The following is a 27,627-nucleotide window of genomic DNA, read 5'->3' on the forward strand; positions in this document are numbered from 1 at the left end:
TCTGAACCCTATAGTCAAGAGTCTCTAATCCTGAAGAGTCTTTGATTTCTTAATCACTGGAGTTTTATTCAAAATAGGATTTAGAATATTGGTATTCGACACAGATGGTTACTAAACATCCTCTGATTCTGCAAAAGAGGCAAGTTGTTTTAGTGGCATCTCTCCTTTCCCTGCCTTCCCAGGTAGCACTGGTGTAAAGAACCTGCCTGTCAATGAAGGAGACGTAAGAGACGCAGGTTCAGTCCCTGGGTAGGAAGATACCTTGGAGGGGGGAAGGAAATGGCAATTCATTCTAGTGTTCCTGCCTGAGAAATCCCATGGACAAAGCCTGGTGGGCTACAGTCCATAGGGTTGCAATGAGTCGGACATGGCTGAAGGGACTGAGTGTGCATGCTGCTTTTCCTATACCAGATACACAGCCATAGAGGCAGTCTGGTAGCTTTGAGTAAGAGACACTTCTGGGGTCAGCTCTGCCCAAAATGGACTATAATCTAAAGGACACTGAAGGTCTAATATTGGTTCCAGTATTGGAGTTCATGTTTATTCTACTAAGATTAATCAAGGATCACCAAAATCAGATAAGTCTTGTTGAATTACAGATCAGATAAGTGGATTTCCTTCTCAGAGCATAAAGCAGTCTCCTCTTCTTCTGGTTGCCTGGGGATATGCCCTTGAGCTAGTGGAGGTGATGGATTTCCAGTTGAGCTATTTCACATCCTAAAAGATGATGCTATGAAAGTGCAGCACTCAATATGTCAGCAAATTTGGAAAACTCAGCAGTGGCCACAGGACTGGAAAAGGTCAGTTTTCATTTTAATGCTAAAGAATATTCAAACTACCACACAGTTGCACTCATCTCACATGCTAGCAAAGTAATGCTCAAAATTCTCCAAGCCAGGCTTCCACAGTACGTAAACTGAGAATGTCCAGATGTTCAAGCTGGATGTAGAAAAGGCAGAGGAACCAGAGATGAAATTGCCAACATCCGTTGGATCATCAAAAAAGCAAGAGAGTTCCAGAAAAACATATCCTGCTTTATTGATTACACCAAAGCCTTTGACTGTGTGGATCACAACAAACTGAAAAATTCTTAAAGAGTTGGGAATACCAGACCACCTTACCTGCCTCCTAAGAATTCCGTATGCAGGTCAAGAAGCAACAGTTAGAACTGGACATGGAACAACAGACTGGTTCCAAATTGGGAAAGGAATACATCAAGGCTGTATGTTGTCACTCTGCTTATCTAACTCCTATGCAGAGTACATCATGCAAAATGCCGGGCTGGATGTAGCACAAGCTGGAATCAAGATTGCCCAGAGAAATACGAACAACCTCAGATATGTAGTTGACAGCACCCTTATGGCAGAAGGAGAAGAGGAACTAAAGAGGCTCTTGATGAAAGTGAAAGTGGAGAGTGAAAAAGCTGTCTTAAAACTCGGTATTCAAAAATCTAAGATCATGGCATCCAATCCATCACTTTATGGCAAATAGATGGGGAAACAATGAAAACAGTAAGAGACTTTATTTTGGGGGGCTCCAAAATCACTGCAGATGGTGATTGCAGCCATGAAATTAAAAGACGCACTTATTCCTTGGAAGAAAAGCTATGACCAACCTAGACAGCATATTTAAAAGCAGAAAAATTACTTTGCTGACAAAGGTCCATGTAGTCAAAGCTATTGTTTTTCCAGTAGTTATGTATGGATGTGAGAGTTGGACTCTAAAGAAACCTGAGCGCTGAAGAATTGATGCTTTTGAACTGTGGTATTGGAGAAGACTCTTGAGATTCCCTTGGACTGAAGGAGATCAAACCAGTCAATTCTAAAGGAAATCAGTTCTGAATATTCATTGGAAGAAGTGGTGCTGAAGCTCCAGTACTTTGGCCACCCGATGCAAAGGGCTGACTCATTGGAAAAGACCCTGATGCTGGGAAAGATTGAAGGCAGGAGGAGAAGGGGACAACAGAGGATGTGAAGGTTGGATGGCATCACTGACTAGATGGACATGAGTTTGAGCCTGCTGCAGGAGTTGGTGATGGACAGGGAAGCCTGGTGTTCTGCAGTCCATGGGGTCACCCGCCAGGACGTTCGTGTGTTGAAAGCTGATTCCATGCATTCTTCTCAGTGTGGGAATACTCTAGTTTTGTAGGTGACTGATGCCCATTAAAACACTTGCTTTTATGACCAGTTTCTAATATTTTGGACTATGTTTGAGACCTGGTTTTCTAGTCTTATTTGAATCCATAATTACAAAGTTAATTTAAATATCTTAGGTCCCTGACTTAGGAAGGCTGAACTTTAATGACTTTTTCCTGTGAGTTCAAATTCATACTTCTTAAGAGTTTTCATTTTAAAAAACACTCACCTACATTTTCAAAAATAATTATTTAAATATTGTTTTCTGGAGCATATAGTTAGAAATAGTGCCTGTGAAGTGGTCATGATGAAATTGTTGAAAACATTTACCTTCCAATAATTCTTAGAGTTCCACCTGACTTCGGTTCTAGTATTGAAATAACCATAACCTGAAAGATGATACAGTGCTTCTAAGTTAACCTCAAGCCCCAGTATTTTGGCCAGTCCTTCAGAATCTAATACCCCTTGGTTAACTTTCCATTAAGACCATAGTAGAGAATAAGAATTAACTTTATGAGGCCTGCACTTAATCTTTAGTTTTAATTCATTACTTTAAATACTACTAATGGAAGTACTCTGACACTTGTGAAACTTCGTCTGGTGGGGAAACTCCTTGCCTCTGCTGATGAGAAGTTAATGATGCTTCATATAGTTACTGTGGAGAAGGAAATGGCAACCCACTCCAGTGTTCATGCCTGGAGAATCCCAGGGACAGAGGAGCCTGGCGGGCTGCCATCTCTGGGGTCGCACAGAGTCGGACACGACTGAAGCGACTTAGCAGCATATAGTTACTGAGCCATCTATGCTGTGGTCATGGTGCACTGGGAACTGAGGGAACACAGTAAGATGCATATGCTTTTCTTGACCTAAATGAGCTTATGATTTAGAAGGAAATTAAATATAGCCAAACAGTCAAAATATTGGATAGAATGGCAAAAGATTCACAAAAGCTGAGGAGTGGGAAATTGGAGCTTGCTTCTTGCTGTCAGCTACTAACTGGCACCTGCCAAGAGCATTGCCAACCACTGAACGAGGGCATTCACCATCGGCCTCTACAGAGACTGAGCCCCGTGCTGCTGCAGCCACTGACCTTCAGCACCCCCTGAGGGAGTTCAGGGTGGAGTGAGGCGCTCTTTCCTCCAGGAGTCTGGTGGGACAGGTCTTTAGATAGCTGGATGTTTTTAGGAACTGATTTCATGATTCCAGTCCTTTCATCTCCTATTACCTAGAAAAGCACTAAATCCCTTTCTGAGGACCTCAGATCCTCCTGGAGAGCAGAAAACCCTTTGTAAAATGAGTGCTTAATTGTACTGAATTCCCCTTCACCAAAATCTTATATATTGACCTTCCCCCACCGCCTCTTTGGAGCAGTCTCTCAGAGCTATCTGAGGTGCTGTCTCGCAGGCTGTAGTCTTCAGTTTGCCTCAGATAAAACTTAACTTGGCATGTTTTTAGTCAATATAGGAAAGAAGTTAATGTTGCTGAAATTCAGCCTCTGTTCACAGGTGATGAATAGAAACGTGGAGACAAGTTTTTGGTGAAACAGGAAAGAGTAGCTTTTATTGCTTTGCTAGGCAAAGGAGGCCATTGTGAGCCAATGACCTCAAGACTGACCCACTATAGTGTTTCAGGAACAGAATGTTTCAACCAGTCCATGGTCAATGTTCTTGTGGTTGGCAGTTTTCATCGGGAGGGGGTCTGCTTCCTGTAAAAACAGTTTGGGAATGTGAGTCAGGCCTTTATATCTTTAAGGGAGCTGTGAGTTTGGTAATTCTGCTTTGTGACAGAATTATAGTCTAAACTGTTACCAGTTCCCTAGCCCAACAGCTATCCTTGTTTCTCCATCTTCACATTTCCCAATCATTAACTCTTGAGTCAGCATTTTACTTCAAAAGACAAGGACACAGGGGCTTTTACAGTTTCCTTAATTTGTTGGCCTGTGGTGTTTTGGAGGCTATGGGTACAGTGGCAGCATTCCAGACTTGGGAAGATTAAAGAAGGCAGGAGGGTGTTGAAATTAGGGTTGGAAAAGTAAAATAGAGTCCGACTGTGGGGAAACCTGTAAGAAACTACAGTGAGGAATTTGAGATTTGTTTTGAGAACTGTGGTAAATGATTTAAACATTTTGAAGAGAGCAGCATAATCATTAGAATATAGGAGGGACTGGAGTATGGAGAGCCTCAGACAGGGAATAGACTAGATCTGGGCTAGAATATCAGCAATAGGAATAGAAATCTTACAGCTTACATTGGGGAAAAAGGAAATCAAAGATGCGTGTCCGGGTAAACTGAAGACTAGTGACGCCATCAACAGAAAGAGGAAAGAGCAGGCAAGTGTTTGGAAAAGGAAATAATGAGATGAGTTTGGGCCATACTGGGTTGCTACAAGATACTCAGACATCATCCCAGAGCCGGCCAGTGATTACAAGGAGCACCCAAAGGCTGTGACTCGAGTGCAGCTTTGAGGAGGCTTTGACACTCTGTAACTAGGCAGTTGTTCCCAAGGCAAGGCAAAGACTGTGACAAGAGGACTAAGGACAGACCCACGAGCACAGTACCTCCTGTTCGGTCACATACAACTCTGTCCTTTCCTCAGATATGGCATTATTCCTCTTAATTTTTAGTCTTTCCCCACTGTGTTATGTTATTCGAAAAGCTACACTGTGAAACGGCACAAAGCTTTGGGTAAGAATTGCAAAAATACATAGGATCTATTTAGTTGTTTGTGGGGACTGTTGTTATTTTTTAGTAATGTTTTCATTCAAGGATTAGATACTTTTTCTCTAGTTGAGTCATTTCAGTTGATAGTGATTTTAAAGGCTTAATCAGCTGCAAAGAACTGAAATTACGCTTTTACTATATATATGTGTGCTATGGTTTTCTGAAATTTCTACAGTAACGAGAATATACTGATGTTTTTGTGGTCTGCCCATTTTTCATGATTGTGAAGGTAGCAGGGAGAGGGGAAGGCGGAGGTGCTGAAGTGTGGGGAACAGAAGCGTCCGAGGCGCAGAGCATTACTGGACAATAGATGCCATGGTACCGTCCAGGCCTGAGTGGGGGCTGGTGAGCAGGGGGAGGATGATCAGCCAGAGCCAGATAAAGGAGAGGCCACATTCCAGAGCCCTTGCTCTTTGATCTGGTTTCCACTGCTAAATCCAAGATTATTACATCCCACCTGACAACCAACAGGCTTAGAATATATGGGAAATTGTTTTAATTCTGGTAGGCCAGAGGAGTAGGTTACCTTTTTAAAGCAAACCCATCAGTAGTTACAGTGCTTGCAAACGCCCTCTGAATCCTACGAGTTTGGCTGATGGAATGACGTGATACGGACAATCTGACCAGGACCCCAAGATGTCTTTATTCGTCTGCTGCTGCTCCAGTTTTTGTCCACTTCCTATTTGCCTGCTGCTGTTTTAGCTTTTTTCAGTTTCTGTATGTGCTTGTTCTTCTTTGAAATCTGAACTTCTGTATAGAATTCTGTTTCTTTTACACTGAGAATATGTTTCTGCTTAGTGTGTTTTTAGCTCTCTCCTTTATTTCCCTCCTTGATTGCCCTGACTTTTAGCATGCACTGTAACTATAGGTTTCAAAAATAAAAGAGATGTATGAAGGAAATATGGCTTTGAGAGGGGAGAACCATTTTCTTTTTCCGTGTCTCTGGGCACATGTTCACAGGTGCTCCACACAATCAGCTTTAGCAAGCATCCTCCTGCAGCACACGCGTGAGGTCTCAGGTGCCTGCTGGCACGCATGGGCGAGCGAATGTTGAAGTTCTGGACTTCTTATAGAGTGTTAAGGCAGGCTTCTGTCTTTTTGCTGGAGGCTCTGTGCTTAAGAGTATTTAAGTTTTTATGAATCTTGCCTTCATAACAGAAGTCTGATCTGCAGTCTAAGGAAGAGGAGTTAACATCTTTTAATTTCTTCAGGCTCTGAAGAAAGCTGATAAGCAAATTTTGGAGCCCCTGATGAATCTTGAGGTGACAGTGAGCAGAGACTACCTCAGCCCTGTCCTAGCAGACCTGGCACAGAGAAGAGGGAACATTCAGGAAATCCAGTCTCGCCAAGACAACAAAGTGGTTATCGGATTTGTTCCCTTAGCAGAAACCATGGTAGGTACTCTGTAACTAAATCTACATATTTTACATAAATTGCTGGAGAAACCCCAGGGGTTCTATCCGCACGGGTGTGGGTGTGTGGGGGAGGGCTTTCCAGTCCTCCACAAAGTTTGAGGTGTGCTCTACCAAAATGTGTCATCAGCCTCCATGACCGTTTTTCCATCCCAAGCACTTATTTACTTCCACTGTTGCTGGCTCTCAGCCAGTTCTTCGTGTCATTCTTGTCCCCGCCAGCTTCTGCTCTGGGACAGGCATCCGAGTGCCAGCAGTCTTTACCAAATGTTGGGACTGGGGAATGCTTCTGAAGCGGACCCCCTGCTCCTGGTTTTCTGTCCTCCACAGTACTTACCAAATTTTTCCTGATAATGGTCAAACGATGTGCAGGGAGAGATCTGAGGCTTAACTTTGCAGAGATAACTAATTTACATTATTTTGATTAGGGTTATTCAACTGTGCTTCGAACATTAACATCAGGCTCAGCTACTTTTGCCTTAGAGCTGTCTAACTATCAAGCCATGAATCCTCAAGATCAAAGTACGCTGCTCAGCCAGAGACATGGCCTGTCCTAAGTCCTTGGAGGGAAGCTCAGGAGCACCTACCTACTTCGTTTTCAGTAAGAACTATTTAAAAGAGAACTTGAACAGATGGTGGCACTGGTGCTGCTCATTCTGCTTTATAGCATGAGAAACGTGCTTTGATGCTGACGGTTAATGTACCCGAGCTGTATTGTGTATCTAGTAAATTATTACTGTTGGTAGTTAAGATTCGGTCTTGGAATACACTGAGTGATAGATACCACAAGGTTTTCGGTTGGTTGATTTTACGCTTCTCTCACAAGAAAGATGTCAGCCTTCTAATGTAGAATAAGATGGAGGTGCAATCAATAAAAAGATATTTTATTCAAAAACATGATTTTTAAAATCAGGTTGATTGTAGTATGGGTGACTGGGCTCTTTTCCCATATCTTTCTTCTGTTCCAGCTCGTTTTTACATTCTGCCCTCATGCTCACAATATCCAGTAAAGAGAGGCTGTGCAGCTATTCCTCGTCTGTAGGAAAAGTATAAACAAAAGATGTTTTAGATTAATTCATGTCTGTCTTAAGAAACTTAGCTCAAATCAGAATCACTAAACCATACCACAAACTACTAAAGAGAGATTCATAATTCATGGAGAAACAGTTGCCAATTTTTCCTAATTAGATCACTACCTGTTAGGTCATATACATTTCCATTTATAGCAAAAAAAGAAAGAAAAAAATCCCAATAAACTAGCTAACACTAAATCAGGTAAAAAATCACCCTGTACTTAACAGTATCCTAGCCTGACAAATAAATGTGTTTTACCTGACCATTCTGCAGCGGTGTCTTATTAGTCTCCTGTAGGCATCCTCTAGGTCTGTGACATCTTGGTGACTCCAGAGTCTCTCACCAACAGCACTCGCCCGAGGCCTAAAATTTAAACCACACATCCCCCAAGGCAATTTAAATTCATGTTTCCTTCAAGAAGCAAACCACACACTTGGGCAAGTTTCTAGTGCTTTCCCGCTTAAACTCAGGCCCCTTAGTCCACATGTCCTCCCTGAGGTTCCATACCATAATCTTGGAGTAAGGTTAGTTGCATCCACATACTCTCCCCATATGCAGGCTTCTCCACCAATGACAAGCTGTTTCTGTTCCGGAGTACCTAGATTACAGTCAGTGGTGTGAGTTAGGTGGTTGCAAGGCTGAGCGCCGAAGAATTGATGCTTTTGAACTATGGTGTTGGAGAAGACTCTTGAGAGTCCCTTGGACTGCAAGGAGATCCAGCCAGTCCATTCTAAAGGAGATCAGTCCTGGGTGTTCTCTGGAAGGAATGATGCTAAAGCTGAAACTCCAGTACTTTGGCCACCTCATGCAAAGAGTTGACTCATTGGAAAAGACTCTGATGCTGGGAGGGATTAGGGGCAGGAGAAGGGGACGACAGAGGATGAGATGGCTGGATGGCATCACTGACTCGATGGACCTGAGTCTGAGTGAACTCTGGGAGTTGGTGATGGATAGGGAGGCCTGGTGTGCTGCGATTCGTGGGGTCACAAAGAGTCGGACACGACTGAGCGATTGAACTGAACTGAACTGAACCTGAGGCTCACACACAGAGGTGGCACTGGTTTCTGGTGTTAGCCTGGGGCAAGGCTTCTCTCTGGGAGCCAGGAGGACCTTGGGAGAAGTTCACAGCTGCGGCACAAAAAATGGTGGCAAGCTTTATTGCCGCAACTGACCCCATGGTTCACAGAGCATTTGTTAGCGTGTGTGTCGACTAATGTAGCAGGCCAGTAGTAAAGAGACCATTTTATTTTGGTTTTCTGCAAACTTATTTGGACACCGGAAGCTCTTCCCCTGGTTGCCTGTGAACAGTGTGCCAAGGAATGCACAGTGGACTAGTGAGCACCACTCCTGCCTTCAGTACCTGTCTTTTGATGTCAAAGAGACTAGGTATCTACAGTAATTACGACTTCTTCTCAGAAAATGCTTTTGGAGAAACAGTTCCTGACAGACCTACAGTTTTGAAACTTTTTAAACACCAGAACACTTTTCCTCAAAGGAAATTGTATGTTAAAGTCTAGTGTACAAAACTGGACAAGGCAGAACTGTTCTTAAGGGGTTTGAGAGCCTAGAGCCCCACCACTCAGACATGCCCACCCCCAAGGACGCCTCCTCCCCAGAACCCGGAAGCCACCGAACAGGACGCCATCCCTACTTAGGTGCCTTACACTGCAGAGGAAGCTCAGAGGAGAGACAAGGCTCCTGCAGCCAGGCCTCTTTGAATGCCTAGTGACAAGTCTTATCAGTGTAAGGGAATCGTACTTTAGAAGTTCTTTCATTTAGGAAAGAATGTGGTTTCTTTCACAAAGTTTAAAATGATACTGAGTTCAGTCTGTTGGATTATACACAAGGAAAATCAAGGATCAAAGATAAAAGGGAGGATAGTAGGTGGTACCTAGATAAAGATTCCCTGGAGGGAGGGGAGGGTTTGTACAACCTAACATGTCAAGTAATGGTGGCTGCTTCACTTACCTGCAAAGTTAAGAGGCTCCACAGAGTAGTACTGTCTCCAGTCTTGCCCATAATGGATTGTGTCTAAGTACCAAGGAGCAGAAATGATCACAGGGAAGCCAGCTGCTGTAATGTTCCCTAGTTCGTTATAGAAGTTGTCCATTTTCCACACTTGAACTACTGTGCCTGGTATAAGCTATTAAAGTTACAAATGAAATATGTATTATTAGGTCTCCCAGCTACAGCAGATGAAATTAAAAGTCTAAGGCATTGTAGCTAATAACTAAGTCTTTAAGATCCTTGACAAAGCAACATTTTCTTCTTTGCCCTTAATATCTAATGCTATTTGTAATAAGGACTTAGGCATTTCATCAAACCTTAATGTTTAACTTTTTAACTTTTGTCTATATACAGTACCACATAGGTAATGGATTAAATCTTTAGTCCCATTTCTACCACACTATTTTACTTACTTCGGAACTTACAGGATGCCACTAACCCTTCTGGAAAGATAATACAAGTAACTGGACTTCAAATTTTCAGTTGCCCCAAAGGAAAATAAAGAATTCTGATTATGTCAGAGAGAAATGCCTTAAAATAAAAAGTGTACTTGACAGTGATACGTAAAACGAAGGTTACCTTAACAGCAATAAAGACTCATTCTTATCTGTTGTTCTGCCCTTCTGAAAAAAGGAATTTTTCAGAGTACCTCAATTTGTTACTAAGAATGAGATAGAGAGGGAGGAGGGAAGATGGGAGAGATGAGAAGGAGGCAGCACTGAGGGATGAAGTAAATGGAAGAAATCAGATAAATGCCATCGTCACTGGTGTCGGTGTGCGGCTCCTGCCTACCAGCAGCTTAAATGGAAAGGTAAGCTGATCTCCCCCAGCATTACAGGGAAAGCTTAGGGTTCTTCCATCCAAGGTGTTGGAGTATTAAGTCTCATATTATCAGAACCACACGCAGTATTAGTAACCTCTCACCTTGCCTTCATCATCATAAACCTCTTGCCAGATTATGGATCTCTTCTTCATGGCTGAAATCATATCCAAAACCCTACCATTGAAAAAAAATTACAAAGTTATTTCAGATCACAAACTTAGCAGTGTGTGTAAAGAATGCACATTTTATACCAAAGACTGTAACACTGACAGATGCCTCTCAGTATGTGCATGTGAAGCCGCTTCGGTGTCCCACTGTCGCAACCACATGGACTGTAGCCCACCAGGTCCTGTGTCCATGGGATTCTCCAGGCCAGAATACTGGAGTGGGTTGCCATGCCCTCCTCCAGGAGATCTTCCTAACCCAGAAGTTGACCCCATGTCTCGTGTGTCTCCTGCATTGGCAGGCAGGTTCTTTACCACTAGCGCCACCTGAGGAGCCTTTCAGTATGGCACAACTTTGTAGCAGAACAAGCTAAAGTTGGGTGGTGACCCCTGTGGTTCCTTCTTTCTAGCACATGGCTCAGAACCTGACACAACTGAAGAAGGGTTCTACAGTCGTTTGCAGAATGAATCAGCGAAGCATGCCCCAAAGATAGGAAGATGTGGCAATTCATAAGGAAGTGTACAAACATCGATCTGGGTTAATCTCATTGAGTACCTTAGAATAAAGGAAACTAGAAACTATCCTGTGACAGCACCTAAATAACTTCCAGCAGTGCTGACAATCAGTTCACAAATTATCTCCCGACATTCAGACAATGGGTGTTATGCAGGATTAAAAAATCAAGAAAAACGAAAATCAGACTACATCATGCAAAACAGGAATAGCTAAATAGGAAAAGGCTAGAACCTGGGCCTGCTCAATGCAGGGGTTGGCAAACTACCCTGCAGAATGTGTTTGTGTGGCTCATGAGCTGAGAATGGTGTTTATATTTGTAAAGTGAAAGCTGTTCAGTCGTGTCCGACTCTTTGCAACAGGCCAGAATTCTCCAGGCCAGAATGTTAGAGTGGGTAGGCTTTCCCTTCTCCAGGGGATCTTCCCAACCCAGGGATCAAACCCAGGTCTCCCGCATTGCTGGTGGATTCTTTACCAGCTGAGCCCCAAAGGAAGCCCCTTTTTACATTGGTAAAGTGAACTGAAGTCACTCAGTCATATCTGACCCTTTGCGACCCCATGGTAAAGCACGCTTTAAAAAATATTTTAAAAGTATGCAGCCATATGCATGCTTGCTCAGTCATGGCTAACTCTTTGCGACCCCATGGACTGTAGCCCACCATGCTCCTCTGTCCATGGGATTTTCTAGGCAAGAATATTCGAGTAGGTTATCATTTCCTCTTCCAGGGGATCTTCCCAACCCACGGATCAAACCCGCATCTCATGCACTGCAAGCAGATTCTTCACTGCTGAGCCATCAGGGAAGCCCACGAAACCATTTGTGCCCCGTGAAGTCGCCAGTAATTACTGTCTGGCTCTTTACAAAATACGGTTCCTACTCTTCACCATAGGGCAGCACTGTCGAGTAGCTCTATCTTCAGGGAAGGGAATGCTCTATATATGCACTTTCTAGTATGGTAGCACTAGTCTCATCTAGCTGTTGGCTCCTGAACATGTGAAATGTGGCGAATGTGACTGAGGAACTGAATTTTTAACTTTTTCAAGTATACTTTAAATACAAACAGCCACATGTGGCTGTGGCTGCCATACCAGACAGCACAGGTATAGAGAAAAAGCAATGCTGGAGTTGACAAAATGAATTCCAGGAGCTAGACGGTGACGAAGCCTTCGCAGGGTAGCCTGGGTTTTCAGCTGAGTTCACAGAGCAGATAACTTACCACCCTACATCTCAACAGTCACTGCAAAAGGACTGGAGTCACCACGTTATCGATTTAAAGAGAATAGTGGGTACTGCACCCTCCCTTGTGATTTTTCATCTATACTTTGTGTAACAAAGATTATAACATGTACACTTTGAAAAGGAATGGAGAGAAAATGAGAAAATAAAATAGTACTAAATAAGAGCTTCAGGTCAATCACTGTCGTGTCCGACTCTTTGCGACCCCATGGACTGCAGCCGACCAGGTTTCCCTGTCCATCACTAACTCCCAGAGTACTCAAACTCACGTCCATCGAGCTGGTGATGTTATCCAACCATCTCACCCTCTATCGCCCCCTTCTCCTCCTGCCCTCAATCTTTCCCAACATCAGGGTCTTTTCAAATGAGTCAGTTCTTCGCATCAGGTGGCCAAAGTATTGGAGTTTCAGCTTCAGCATCAGTCCTTCCAGTGAGTATTCAGGACTGATTTCCTTTAGGATGGACTGGTTAGATCTCCTAAATAAGAGCTTAAACTTTTACAAAAGACACTGATGAAATAAAAACAAGTAGGCTTTCAATAACTTACATCTGCATATAGAAAGATTGTAGTTTCTTAAAATTTCTGTCAAAGCCTTTGTTCATCATGAAATTCAGGACTGCTGGATTGGACTCCCTTAAACAAAAACAGTGATTAAAATTTCATTTAAAGTTCAATATGCCCAATCTGTTTTAAAGCAACAGATAGCCCCAACATCATTTATACAGATGGAAATTAGTATTAAAGTTTGTAAAGAGCAAAATAAGCCCAATTATGTCTAAAATAAGCCTAATTATACCTAAAAAATAAGTATAAAATTTAATTATGAGTTATCTTAACTTTCCACTGCAGTTAATTTTTTTAGAAGCTGATATCCTATAAAAATGGCTTTCCCTAAGCTCCCATGTCTTTCTTCCATCTAAGGCTATTTGCACAGAAGACTTTCACTAGAAAAATCTCTCCCACTTAATCATTATCCTCTTCACTAAAGCTATTCTTGTTCTCTATTTAGTGTTTTTTTTAATTCCCATTTTCTTTTGCATCTTAATTCTCCTTCCTACAGGCTTCTGTTAATAGCATCAGTGTGTGAATTCTGTAAACAATTCACTGTCTTAGGAGTTGTGGTCTGAGGTTAACACCTCACAGAGATGTTCCCCCAAGTCTTCCTTTTTTCCAGGGACACTTCTACACCCACTTCAAAGGTAACAGGTTTTAGAAAAGCAGAGGAGGGGGGCAGTTAACAGATTTTCATACCAACAATTAAAATCTACTTCATCTCCTCCCAGATGAATGAATTCATCTGGAAACACAGTACTAATTTCTTTGAAAAGTTTAGACAGGAAGCTGTAAGTTGAATTCAATATAGGGTTTATAGGTCCGAAAGTCCCAGATGGCTCGCTTGCGTGATAACATGGAGTCAGGATGTCTTTCTGGCCTGGAAGGAAACACGGAGAATCTTTCCTAAAGCAGACGTTAAGGCACAAAGACAAGGCTTTGCACATGATTATACTACTTTATTTCGTTGAAGACAGTAAAGAGATTTTATACAGAAAAAAGATAAGCGCGTTTACTCAGAGTTGCTTTGGTAATTTCTTCAGATAAGAAAAGGGAGAACTAATTCCTGAATTCTGCCCCTGTGCCGCTTTGCTTCCGTTTCCATCAGCCTCTCTGAGATTTTACACATTTCAGATACTATCTCAAATATTAAGGGCTCCCAAATCTTCAGCTTGCCCCAGTCTTTTTTTTCAAGTTTCAATCCATATTTCAAATTCCCTGCTGAACACAATTAGCTTCACTTCAAATATAACCCAACAGGGCTTCCTCGGTGGGTCAGAGATAGAGAATCTGCCTGCCAATGCAGGAGACACAGGTTCGATCCCTGGTCTGGGAAGATCCCACACGTGGAGCAACTAAGCCCATGCGCCACAACTTCCGAGCCCCCCTGCCACAACCAGAGAGCAGCCCCCGCTCACTGCAACCAGAAGAGAGCCTGCGCGGCACAAGACCCAGTGCGGCCCAAATAAATAAATACAACCTAACAGAAACCAGATTCTCTCCCCCAACTCCTTCTGTAGCTTCCCAGTTGTCACATTCTGGTAAGCCAGTCACCATCCCAGCAAGTCTCTCGTCCCTCTCCTGCTGGACTCAGTCAGCCCCCAAGTTTTAGAGATGGGAAGTCTGAGAATGAGATGTTCTATAACTTGCCCAGGGTCACTCAGTTTATAAATGCGAGAAAATAAAAAGTGAAGGTGACACTCATTTGTGTCAGATTCTTTGCTAGCCATGGACTGTAGACTGCCAGGCTCCTCTGTCCACAGAATTCTCCAGGCAAAAATACTGAAGTGGGTTGCCATGCCCTTCTTCAAGGGATCTTCACCTCCCAGGGATAAAACCTGGGCCTCCTGCATTGCAGGCAGATTCTTTACCATCTCAGCCACCAGAGAAGCCCATAAGTGCCAGAAGCAGGACTCAAATCCCAGGCAGTCTAGCTCCAGGAGTAGTTCTTAAGCACTCAGCAGTGAAGAATCCACCGGCAATGCGGGAGACCCCGGTTTGATTCTTGAGTTGGAAAGATCCCCTGGAGACCCTTCTCCAGTACTACCCACTGGAGACAGGCTACCCACTCCAGTATTCATGGGCTTTCCTGGTGGCTCAGAAGGTAAAGAATTCGCCTACAATGCGGGAGACATGGGTTCAATCTGGGGTTGGGAAGATCCCCTGGAGAAGGGCATGGCAATTCTCATGCACTGTCCTGCAGTTAAATGCCTTTCCTGTTATTCCTTCTACCAGAAACATGAATATATTCTTTGACGTCTCAAGAACATTTTAGGTGTTACCTCATTCATGTAACTGTTTAACTCACTTTTCACATTCTGCTTGTAATCATTTCTTGTTTCCATTTATCCCTTGTGTTTATACTTTAGGCAATGCCTAGATACAGTGACCTGCTCACAGCAGACGTATACTAGTTATTGAATTACAACCATCAATAGTGCTACCTTTGTGCAAATCACAAGTAAGAACAAAATAAGCAAACACCAAGTCATGAGATGCAGGCGCACACGTGTTCACTTTTAGCAACTCAAAAACACACTCCTTACCTTTTCCCCAAGATGCCGTATGTCCAGGGCTGTCAAATTCTGGCAGGACGCGAATCCCTCGGAATCGGGCATATTCAATCACTGTACGGACATCGTTTGGTGTATAAACATGAGACAAAGAATAGCTTCCCTGCAAAAGTCACATTTATTAAAATTAAAATGTATGAGCTGCTCATGGTTCTGTTTGTACTTTGGTATCTGCCAGCAGACTTTTCAGGTATCACAAAGTATTAAAGTCTTATGTAATGTTGGATGACTCATTTAAATTATCTGTTTACTGTATCTTATCAGTAAGCTCTCACCACACTTTGGGTTAATTCCAGATTTACTGAAAGAACTATCCATTGACAGAACCAGTACCTTGTTTTAGCAATGTCTACCATCACGCTATTTCAACCTCATGTGACCGTATGACAAAATAGAAATAAAAGGTTCTACTCCAAAGTGAAAATTCTGAATATATTGCCCTTGTCAGTTTTAGAATCAAAATTCACACATTATTACAAAACACAGCTGTTGGCGTTCAAGATCACTGTAATTACTGCCAGCAGTAAAAATTCCCCTTGAGATGCCGATTTTTTTCTTTTTAATTAAAGATTACCTTTGGTCCTGTTTTATGTTCTTGAAAAATTAGAAGTCAGTATCAGTGGAAAATAAAGGTCCATTAAAAGTATTACTATGGCACATCTCTCAAGGTATAAATATATAAATATAAATAAGTGCTCAGCTCCTTAAAAAGTAGTCTTGTCTTCCCCAATCCCAACATCCAATCTGAATCAAGACCTAATCTAAGTTTATAGTAAATACAGGGGACAAAAGAACATATTGACACTGGAAAGACAATCAACAAACCCCAGATTGTGGAAAACTATAGGACAAATTGAGCTTCGTTTCCTCAATGAAAATAATAAAAGAAAAATAAAAAGACATGGTCAGGGATGGGCACCCATAGAACAGATATGTTAACTGACCACAGTGTATGGAGTTTATTTGCATCCCACTGCAAATAAAACAATTGTTTTAAAGAAAAAGGCACTTGGGCATACAGGAATGATGATTGGCTATCTGGATTATTGCTAATTTTTTAGCTGTGATAAGGAGTTATTTTTAAACAGGCCTTTTTACCAATGAGAGATGATGTCTGAGATTACCTTCAAAATATGGTGGAGGGGATATAGGTGTTGTAGGATGGGCCATTACTTTATTGAAGCTGAGCGATGAGGAAGTGGGAATTCATTAAGTCCTACTTCTGTATATGTTTGGAGCTTTCCATATTAAAAGCAAACAACAACAGGAGTGCTGCCAGGATTTCAATCCAAACCACATCAAAACTTTAAGGAAAGCTTTGGAATTGTGACCACAGGACTGATTCAGGGTCTTGGCTCTGCCCCTTCATAACTACAGCTCTGCATGAGGCATGCAGCTTCTCTTGCTGCCAGTGGCTAGCTCTGTAGCACAGGGGGCTCAGTGAGGCAGCAGGAAGGCCGGCGCCCTGCGCCACTGCTCCACAACTCAGTCAACTTGAACACTGCTAAAACCATTATTTTCTGCGAAGGAGCCATTATCTCTTAAGATTCCCTACTTCATACAGTTTTTTAGAGAGAAAAGAAGTTGTCATTTACAGGATTCAGAACAATTCTGTTTAAAACACTTATACAGTTGGGCTACTTGATAAATATAATTATTCAACTTTATGTTAATCACAAAAGCTTCAGGTCTCCTACATCCATTAAGCTTTTAAATCTGTATTTCTATAGCCCCATAAATGTTTACATTTATGATAACAATTACAAAAGCAGACCAGTTTTGTGGACCTAAAATGCTCAGCAATAGCATATTAAAATTTTAAAGCCATGAATATCTAACTTTTACACAAGAAATATTTAAGCTGCAAACTTCTAAGGAAACCATACCAAAATTTTTTATATACCAACAACAATAACATGAATTACTCACTTTATTGCTTAATTCAGGAAAAGTGATGCTCTGATAAGGGAAAGACTGGTCATCCACTATGTGCCAGTGGAGAACATTAAACTTATTAAAAGCCATGGCATCCTGCAAGCAAACAAGTTGAAAATTTATACACCTTAAAACCACAATGAGATTATCAACTCATACCTGTCACAATGGCTATTATCAAAAAGAACACAAGAAATGTCGGTGGGAATGTGGAGAAAAGGGAGCCCTCATAAACTCTTGGTGGGAATGTACATTGGTACAGACAACAGTTTGGACGTTTCTCAAGAGACTAAAAAGAAAACTTACCGTATGATCCAGCAATTCCACCTCTTGGTATACATACCCCCAAAAACAAAAAAACTAATCCGAAAAGATACGTGCATCCCAGTGTTCATAGCCGCATTATTTACAATTGCCAAGATACAGAAGCAACCTACGTGTTCATTAACAGATGAATGGATCAAGATGTAGTGTATGTAGTGGATAGACACAATGTAGTAGATAGACACAATGTAGTGGTATACATTTCTCTGTATATAGTGGGATTCTACTCTGCAATAAAAAAGAATGAAATTTTGCTATCTACGAGATGGATGGACTTGGAGGACATTATACCAAGTAAAGTCAGTCATACAGAGAAAGATAAAAACTGTGATAGCACTAATATGTGGACTCTAAAACATACAACAAACTAGTGACTATAATTAAAAAAAAAAGCAGACTCAAAGAACAAACCCGGGGGGGGAGGAAAAGGAAAAATAATTACATATCACAGATATACATTCCAATTTATTAATACTTATTTATATCCAGGATTGTTTCCAATATGTCTGTTTCCTTTTAAAATTTCCTTTTCAACAAGGGAAGGATGTGAGGAAGTATAAATTTCTTTTCACTTTTCAAAAAGCCTATACACAATGCATATCATAAATTAAAACTTTAACTTTGCCCTACTGGAAGAGAGCCAGCTCATAAATTCCCAGTAGCTCTTGGCTACCACTACTGTGGTGTTTGGGAATAGAGCAGAGGAAAAATGGATTTACAATTCCCACAATTCTGAGATTTTAGTGCCAACTACAAATGAAAGAAATTCAGCACACACACAGCACAAATCTGAGTGACATTCTCAGAACTTTGGGGGACACTGACACTGATTATATGTACACTCTGGAGGAATAAACAAGATAATATGTATGTAAAATATAAAAGATGATATGAAGAAAATGGAAAATAAGTGGAGAGACTTTCCCTATCAGAGAATCAGAACATACAGCCTCCCTCCTCAAGATGCGGCAAGAAGGTGGAGCAGGAAGACCCTCTTACTCACCTTCTGCCATAAACACAGCAAAATTACAACTATTAAGAGCAATTACTGATGAGAAGGACCTGAAGGCTAGCAGAAATGATGTCTTCAGAACTCAAGATATAAAGATGGAAACACAAGGAGGCAAGTAGGTGGGTCAAGACCCACAGTCCTGGGTAGATGACCCACAAATGGGAGGCTATCACAGTTGCAAAGGTTCTCCCCAAAGGGGTGAGGAATCCGAGCCCATATCAGGCTCTGCAGACCAGGGGGTCCAACACTGGGACAGTTAGCCCCCCAAAACATCTAGCATTGAAGGCCAGCAGGACTTGAACACGGGAGAGCTGAAGGGCTACAAGAGACAGACTGTGCTTTTCAAATTTCACAGACTAGTCCCAAGGCAGAGGCAGTAATTTTTAAGAAGCCAGGGTCAGAACCACTTGCCGATATTAGCCTCCCAGAGAGGCAGGAGACTACTGGGAATCCCCTTGGGAACAAAAGCACTAGAGGGACCCATCTGGGGAGCTTGCTGACACTGGTGATGTCAAGTGTTATCTTGAAGTCCTCACTCTAGACTGTCAGCACCAGAGACTCAACTGCCCATCAACAGGCCAGCGCCAGGCCCGGAAGCCAGTCCCACAGGCAGCTGCCCCAGGGCCCAGCTCTGCCCACCCATGGAGCAGCAGCCCCCACAGGAGACAGGGCCTGTTATATAGGAACCTTATGGTAACTACAAACCAAAAACCTATTAATAGGTACACACACAAAGAAAGGAATCCAGACATAACACTAAAGATAGCCATCACATGGCAAGGGAAGAGAGCAAAAGAAGATAAAAGGAACAAAAGAGAACTACGGAAACAACCCAAAACAATGAACAAAATGACAGTACGTATATATCCATCAATGATAACTTTAAATGTAAACAGACTAAGTTCTCCAATCAGAATAGAGTAGACTCAGCCATAAAAAAATTGAAATCTTGCCATTGTGACAACATGGGTAACTCTAGAGGATATTATGTTAAACACATCAGAGATACGTCAGAGAAAGACAAATACCAAGGATCTCGCTCATCTGTGAAGCCTAAAAAGCAAAATGAAGCAAAAACAGACTCAAATACAGAGAATGGTTGCCAGGAGGGTAAGGGGGTGGGTGAAAACAGGTGAAGAGGATTATGAGGAACGAACCTCCAGCTACGCAGTAAATAAGCCCTGGGAATGTAATAATATTGTAGTAACTATATGGGGATAGATGGATACCAGACTTATCCTGGTGGTCATTTCATAATGTATGCCAGTGTCAAACCATGATTTAGTATACCCGGAAGTAACAGAATATTGTATGTCAACTATATTCAATAGAAAAGAATCATATATTAATTCATTCTTCAAGTATAAAATGAGATAAATGGAACATAAAAATTTGTCAGTCTTTGGTAAATGAGATTATGGGATCACTATTTTAGGTATATCTATGTTCAAACTTTATTTTTTTACGCTAAGCCTGTATTTCTTTCATTAAAAATTACAATTATGTCTTTTGAAGAAAAAAATCAAGGTTTTAATGGAAATGTAAAAAAAAACTTTTTTATAGCATGCTATGTTCATAAATGATTTGGTGAAGGTACAGGAAAACTTCCTGATTCCCATAAACTGACAGTGATGGGAGAGATGAACCAATAAAAAGTCAGTAAGAGAAGAGTTACGTCAACTTTGCTTCCCAGCTCCCATCACCTGAGGTTCCATATTTCTTTGGAACATTTTCTTAGTTACAAAGCTGCTCTCAGATTCCTTTCTAGACCACTTGAAAAACAATAAGTGGAAGTCACAAAATTAATGGCCAGTAACTGGAGAAGGATATAGCAACCCGCTACAGTATTCCTGCCTGGGAAATCCCATGGACGGAGGAGCCTGGTGGGCTACAGTCCATGGGGTCACAAGAGTCAGACGGAGTAACTCAACAGCAACAGCAGCAGCAACTAGAGGTAATGTATTCCTCGTGAAAAATCTCGACCCATGATTATCTGACAATTGAGATTTACATAGAGGGCCAATAGGCAGCATTACAACTGAGTGTTTTTCTTAACAATGCTGACTGAATACTGGGTTAGCCTCTCTCCCACCTCAATGAAAACAAGACGGTGATTCCCTAGAGGGGCCCCCACTTCTCTGCAGAGGAAATATATTAGTATATGGAAAATGAATCCCTTGTTCCAACCAGCACAACAGCATAATGACCAACATACAGTAACAACATAAAAGAACACTTCTTCAGAACAGACAATGGATTAACATAATTACCTACCAGAGTTTTCAAAATAGTCTTAACGGGCAGAAAGTGCCTAGATGTATCGATTAAAATTCCTCTATGAGGAAACCTGGGAGAATCTACAATGTTGGATTCATTGGCAGTGAACTAAAAGACAAAAGAAAACTTTTATTTATTTTTAGAATTTTCTCCAGTTCAATGATGATTTAGCTGTCTATGCAAGTATGGGATAAGAAATTAATTTAAAACCAAACAAAGTGTAAAAATTACATTTACCATCTAAGAGACACACTTGGGGAGAAGAAACATTCAATAAACAATAAATAGCTAAAAGTTTACATTTTTTTAATAGAATGTTTTATTATGTCTACCCAATAATGTTAGTAACATACAATAATCATACTTACAGCCCCATAAGAATCTTGATAAATCAACTGGCTAAAGGTCTCTAAACCTGAGGAAAATAAAATTTATAATTTATTGCATTAATTTATAAAGGAGACAATACAAGATATATTATCCAAACACAGAACCATAACCAGGAAAGGCAAATAAAATTAAGTATGCTATACTCTGTCACATTCTCTAAAATCAAAGCTCAATCAAAAAAATCCCCGTTGCTATAAAAAAACATGCTTTACTTTATTGTACCCATACCCGTGTTTGTGTTTGAATGATAAACACACAAATAGTGATTTAAGAAAACAAAATTACCTTAATAAATTTAATAGCATTATAAGAGTTTTTATAATAAAATATTATAGGCATTTTAGCAGGTACTGAGAAAGTCAATTCCCAGGCAGGTTGATAAGAGGTCCAAAGGGCCCCGAGCAGAGAGGGGCAAGGGGTTCTCAAGGAGGAGGAAAGGACAAACTTTTTTTTTTCTCTACATTCCTTAGTTTTAGGCACATAAAAAGTGTTTTGTTTTGTTTTTTTTTCTTTAAGCCTGGAACTAATGATTACACAAGAAATAACTCAGTTTAAACTCCTTCCTGAAAACTTCCTGACTAATTCTGGTCTGGTAGGATCTTTCTGTTGTTAAGTTCTAATCCAGTTATCCTAAAATGTAAATTGTGGGAGTGGGTCTGGAAAAATTTTTACAACCTTGAGACATTCTTTGATTTATTGTTAATAACTAATTTAAAAAGTATATAACTCCCTTGCTAACAGTAGGGAGGGAGGCACTCTCCATGCCCCTTCTGATGTCTGTGTCAGCAGCTTTCTCTGTCCCATTTTCATTTTAATAAAACTCCTCTACACAAAAGCTCTTGAGTGATCAAGCCTGGTCCCTGATCCCAAAGTTAAATCTTTGGAGATCAGGAATCCAACACCTTTCACCATAAGCTATCAGTACCTAAACTTAACAGAGGGCTAAGAGGCTCAGAAAAAAACCATGAAACCATAAAGGCCCAACTTAAACAGTGTTTTATTTATACCTGCAGAGACTTTTTTTATTCACGTGCACTGTTCCCTATCAGTTCAGTTCAGTCACTCAGTCGTGTCCAACTCTTTGCGACCCCATGAACCACAGCACTCCAGGCCTCCATGTCCATCACCAACTCCCAGAGTCCACCCAAACCCATGTCCATTGAGTCAGTGATGCCATCTAACCGTCTCATCTTCTGTCGTCGCTTTCTCCTCCTGCCCTCACTCTTTCCCAGCATAAGGGTCTTTTCCAATGAGTCAACTCTTCGCATCAGGTGGCCAAAGTATTGGAGTTTCAGCTTTAGCATCATTCCTTCCAATGAACATCCAGGACTGATCTCCTTTAGGATAGACTGGTTGGATCTCCTTGGAGCCCAAGGGACTCTCAAGAGTCTTCTCCAACACCACAGTTCAAAAGCATCAATTCTTCAGCACTCAGCTTTCTTTATAGTCCAACTCTCACATCCATACATGACTACTGGAAAAACCATAGCCTTGACTAGACGGACCTTTGCTGGCAAAGTAATGTCTCTGCTTTTTAATATGCTGTTTATGTTGGTCATAACTTCCCCTCCAAGGAGTAAGCATCATTTAATTTCATGGCTGCAGTCACCATCTGCAGTGATTTTGAAGCCCAGAAAAATAAAGTCAGCCTATATTATAAGCCACTTCCTCTATCTAGCCTTGACTTTACCAAAATTCATGATTCTACCTGACAACTATATTGCCAAGGAAAATTTTAACCTAAGAATACAGGTATACCTCACTTTATTGTAATTCAGTCTCTTGCATTTCACAGATACTGTTTTTACAAATCAAAAGTTTGTGGCAACCCTGCTATTGTTAGATGATGATCTCTGTTTTTCACCGATAAAGTATTTTTTAAATGGAGGAGGAAACGCAACCAACTCCAGTATTATTGCCGGGGAAATCCCATGGACAGAGGGGCCTCGTAGGCTACAGTCCATGGGGTCACAAAGTCGCACACGACTTACTGACTAAACAAGGACAACAATTTTTAAATTAAAGTATGTACTTATTTTTAAGACATAATGCTAGTGCACTACTGTTGCACTATACTGTTGAAAAACTACAGAATCGTGTAAGCATAACTTTTATATGCCCTGGGAAACCAAAATATCTGTGTGATTCCCTTTATTGAGATAGTCAGTTTACTGCAGCGCTCTAGAACCAAACCCACTGTATCTCCAAGGCTTCCCTGTGGTACAAACTCAAATAACAGAGAAGATGTGACAACATACTACAAAACCACGAAAGATCAGGAGAGACTGCTATGACCAATTACATGCCAACAAATTTGACAACTTAGAAGAAATGAATAAACTCCCAGAGAGAACACCTACCAAGACTGAATGATGAAGAAACAGAATCAGAGACTCATTACTCGTAAGGAGATGGTAACAATAATAAAACATGTCCAACAAACAAAGGCCAGGACCAGAAGGCTTCACTAGTGAACTCTGCTGCTGCTGCTACTACTACTGCTAAGTCGCTTCAGTCGTGTCCGACTCTGTGCGACCCCATAGACGGCAGCCCACCAGGCTCCCTCGTCCCTGGGATTCTCCAGGCAAGAATACTGGAGTGGGTTGCCATTTCCTTCTCCAACGCATGAGAGTGAAAAGTCAAAGTGAAGTCGCTCAGTCGTGTCCAACTCTGTGCAACCCCATGGACTGCAGCCTACCAGGCTCCTCCATCCAAGGGATTCTCCAGGCAAGAGTACTGGAGTGGGGTGCCATTGTCTTCTCCAAATGAACTCTACTAAACAATAAAAATGAATTAATTTTTAGGAGATGATGCCAAAAGCAAAAGAAATAAAAGCAAAAATAAATGGGACACCACCAAAGTAAAAAGCAGCTGCACAGCAAAGGAAACCATCAACAAAATGAAAAGACAATCTACCAAAGGGGAGAAGATACTTGCAAATTATGTATCTATAGGGGTTAATATATAAAGAACTCAAACAACTCAATAGCAAAAAATAAACAGTCCAATTAAAAAATGGGTACAAGATTGTGAACAAGTATTTTTTTCAAGGAAGACACATAAATAGCCAACAGGTAAATGAGAAGGTACTCAACATCACTAACCATCAGGGAGAGGCAAACCAAAACCACAGGGACCTATCACCTCAGGCTTGTTAGAATGGCCATGATCAAAAAACAAAAAAGAAAGAACAAGTGTTGGTGAGGATATGCAGTAAGAGGATCCCTTATGTACTGTTCATGGGAATATAAACGGGTGAAGCCACTATACAGCTACCACATGATCCAGCAATTCCACCTCTGGGTATTTATCCAAAGAAAACAAAAACTCTAAGTCCCTCCACCCCAATAATGTACCTCTGTGTTCACTGCAGCATTAACTGCAATAGCCAAGATATGGAAACAACCTATACGTCAAAGGATAAATGGATAAAGATGCGGTGTGCATATGTATACAATGGAATACTATTCAGCCACAGAAAGAAGGAAATCTTTCTGTCTGTGACAACATGGATGGAACTTAAGGCCATTATGCCAAATGAAATCAGACAGAGAAAGACAAACACTACATGATCTCAATTAGATGTGGAATCTGAAAAAACAAAAACCAAGCTCATAAACATGAAAAATAGATGGGTAGTGAGTAGAGGCAGGGGTAGGGGGTGGGCAAAATGGGTGAAGGGGATCAGAAAGTACAATCTTTCGTATAGACGTGAGTCCTAGAGACGTGAGGCACGGCATAGTGACTGTAATTAATAAATACTGTGCTACCTATTTGCAAGTTGCTAAAAAGAGGAAATCTCCGAAGTTCTCATCATAAAAAAATAATTATTTTCTAACTATGTGTGGTGACGGATGCTAACTAAACTTACTGTGGTCATCATTTTGCATTATATACAAATATCAAATCATTATGTTGTAAAACAAACTAATATAATTTTATGTCAATTATACCTCAAAAAAATTAGGGAAGAAAAGTTCAAAGTTGCTTTCGCTATGCCTCCCTCTTACCCCAAAATACAGAATAACTCTGGAATTTTCTCTTAAGTGGCAGTATACTCAAATATCATTTATGACACATTTGTTACTTTCATAGTCTGACAGTAAGTGGAAAATAAGGACTTCTGGACTAGATTCACCAAATGCTCCCAAAAGTTCTTATGTGGATCAGGACAGAGATCAATAAAGCTGATTTCCCTAATAGGCCCCAGACAAGACAGGTAGACCAGACAGGTAAAAGTTGAACATCACATCCCATTATATGTAAATAATCTAGATGATAATATCTGTAGTTACATTTGCGGTAAGTCTCTATAGCTATTTTCACGTCACTATTTGGAATAAGATCACAGTCATACCATTATTACTATGATGTAAAACACAGCATTAACAGTTGTTACTTTATTCTAAATAACACTCAACCTGAGCAAATCCAAAGCCTTCTCTCCTTTTAATTACTATAACTTTGGCTGCCTAGCTTACATTAAAGAAAATCATTCTTCTCCTTTTTCAAAGCTATACTAATTTGGAAGCCAGTAAAACAAACTCTTATCCTCTTAAAAGAAGAGGTCAAAGCAGCTTTCGAACAGCAAAAGTAAATGTTCCAATGCCTGAACTTTGAAGTTCAGACTGAAAGTCACAGGAAAAGCTTTTAATGTTCTCCTCTGCTCACTGCTTCCAATCACTCTCGAGTATATTTTTATCTTTTCACAACGTTTCTGCAAACTTTGTTATACTTCTAAATCCATGGGAATTTAAAATGGGGGAAGGGTTCTCTTTTTTCTAGGTCTTCATAGTGTGTGTGGTTGACTCTATTCCTGAACTCTTCTTGAGACTCCCAGCATCAAATCATTCCTGGCCAAGAAACAGAATTGTCCAATTCCCCAGTGGATTCAGGTGAAAATGGATAATGAGATCAAGTACAACTCCACTCCTGAAAGGAGACACTGGAGAAGAACCAAGCTGAGTCGACAGGGACTCTCCATGCCATGGCACACGCGTTTATGCTGCTCTGAGCTCATGAGCATCTTAGCATATCAAGCAGAAAACACCACCACACATGGAGAGCTGGACATGCTTTATTGGGAACATGATTCTCCTCTTTGTTTTTCTGCTTTTGCACTAATAGACTGGTACAGGAAAAAATATGAGTATACTGTTGTTTAATAAATAAATCAAATGCAGAAAGGACATGCTTGCTCTTGAAGGTGGCAAGAGGGGACACATGATAAAACAAAACCTAACTGGAGCAGATCAGGGCCATTTATGACTCTATGAATATTACAGTCCAAGAACATCAAGGAATCGCAGCACTATGAATGCAGTAACCTTCAGACATTTGTAGAGGGTCCAGTGATCTTTCATTAAGTGGTATATATAAACGATCTTTCTTTAAGTGGTATATACAGTACTTAATGGAAACTGTTTTGGAAATACCCAAAAATCTATAAAGGGCCCAAGGAAGCAAAGTTTTGCTATTAATATGCTTGATTTCCCAAAGTGGCAACTGAAACTATTTCCTTACTAGAAAATAACAATGAAACTACAAAGAACTTACCTCGTAACACTCCCCAAACTCTGTTGGCCGTGAGCGTAGCCACTGGTCCTTGCACAAGCAAATTATCTGCATTGGAAAAAGAAACACATGTTCCTCGTGTGGTGACAGATGGTAACATTTTCCATTATATACAAATAGCAAATCATTATGTTGTAACCCTGAAACGAATATAATGTTATGTCAATTATACCTCAAAAAACCAGGAAAGAATAAAACGGTCTCTGCTTCATCATCACCCTCCACGGCCCCCACCACTCAGGGGGTCGCGTGACAGCTGGTGACACCCAGGGAAAACACACCTATCCACAGCTAGTCATCAGGTGACAGTCTTCTGACAAGGCAGCCTTTCCATCAGAAGAACAGAGTCACGAGTTAGGCTTACGTGTAAAAATGGACAGAAATACTGAATCACCATGTTGTGTAAGGGGAATGAACACGGTGTCGTAAGGTAATTGTACTTCAAAAAACAAGCAAGCTCACAGAAACAGAGACAAGACTCTTGGTTACCAGAGGCGGGTGGTGACTGGACAAAGGCAGGCAAAAGGTACTAACTTCTGGTTATAAGATAAATAAGTACACGGGACGTAATGTACAACAGGATGAACATAGTCAGCACGGCTGTATGCTATACATGAAAGCTGTTCAAAGAGTAAATCATAAGCGTACTCATCAAGAAAAAATGTTTTTCTTTCTTTAATTTTGTATCTATATGAGATGGGCGTTCACTAATTTCCTGTGATAATCATTTCACGATGTATGTAAGTCAGATCATTATACTCTACACCTAGACTTACATGGTGCTGTGTGTCAGTTACGCCTCAATTAAACTGGAAGAAAAAAAATGTTTGCTTTGAATCCCTCAATATGCATAGTACATTTTGCAAAACATATCCTTGCTATTTCTGGGCCATTATTTCTCCT

General features: G+C 41.0%; 2 protein-coding genes across 4 annotated transcripts in view; one reads left to right on the plus strand and one right to left on the minus strand.

Annotated features, from left to right (window-relative positions):
• Nucleotides 1–7,162, plus strand: part of GFM2 (G elongation factor mitochondrial 2) — a 51,226-nt gene extending 44,064 nt beyond the window's left edge. For all 3 annotated transcript variants that reach the window (XM_018065536.1, XM_018065538.1, XM_018065537.1), the window contains 2 exons: nt 6,067–6,249; nt 6,696–7,162. In XM_018065536.1, the coding sequence (XP_017921025.1) occupies nt 6,067–6,249; nt 6,696–6,824 (312 nt within the window). In that variant the 3' untranslated portion in view covers nt 6,825–7,162. The remainder of the gene's footprint in view (nt 1–6,066; nt 6,250–6,695) is intronic.
• Nucleotides 7,131–27,627, minus strand: part of HEXB (hexosaminidase subunit beta) — a 32,236-nt gene continuing 11,739 nt past the window's right edge. The window contains exons 3-14 of the mRNA XM_018065541.1: nt 26,707–26,772; nt 21,129–21,175; nt 20,758–20,868; nt 17,142–17,243; nt 15,186–15,315; nt 13,339–13,519; nt 12,634–12,720; nt 10,273–10,345; nt 9,310–9,484; nt 7,849–7,939; nt 7,600–7,704; nt 7,131–7,303 (exon numbers count right to left, since the gene is read on the minus strand). Of these exons, the coding sequence (XP_017921030.1) occupies nt 7,243–7,303; nt 7,600–7,704; nt 7,849–7,939; nt 9,310–9,484; nt 10,273–10,345; nt 12,634–12,720; nt 13,339–13,519; nt 15,186–15,315; nt 17,142–17,243; nt 20,758–20,868; nt 21,129–21,175; nt 26,707–26,772 (1,229 nt within the window). The 3' untranslated portion in view covers nt 7,131–7,242. The remainder of the gene's footprint in view (nt 7,304–7,599; nt 7,705–7,848; nt 7,940–9,309; nt 9,485–10,272; nt 10,346–12,633; nt 12,721–13,338; nt 13,520–15,185; nt 15,316–17,141; nt 17,244–20,757; nt 20,869–21,128; nt 21,176–26,706; nt 26,773–27,627) is intronic.

The sequence above is a fragment of the Capra hircus genome, chromosome 20 (genome assembly GCF_001704415.2).
Source record: "Capra hircus breed San Clemente chromosome 20, ASM170441v1, whole genome shotgun sequence".
NCBI classification, from domain to species: Eukaryota; Metazoa; Chordata; class Mammalia; order Artiodactyla; family Bovidae; genus Capra; species Capra hircus.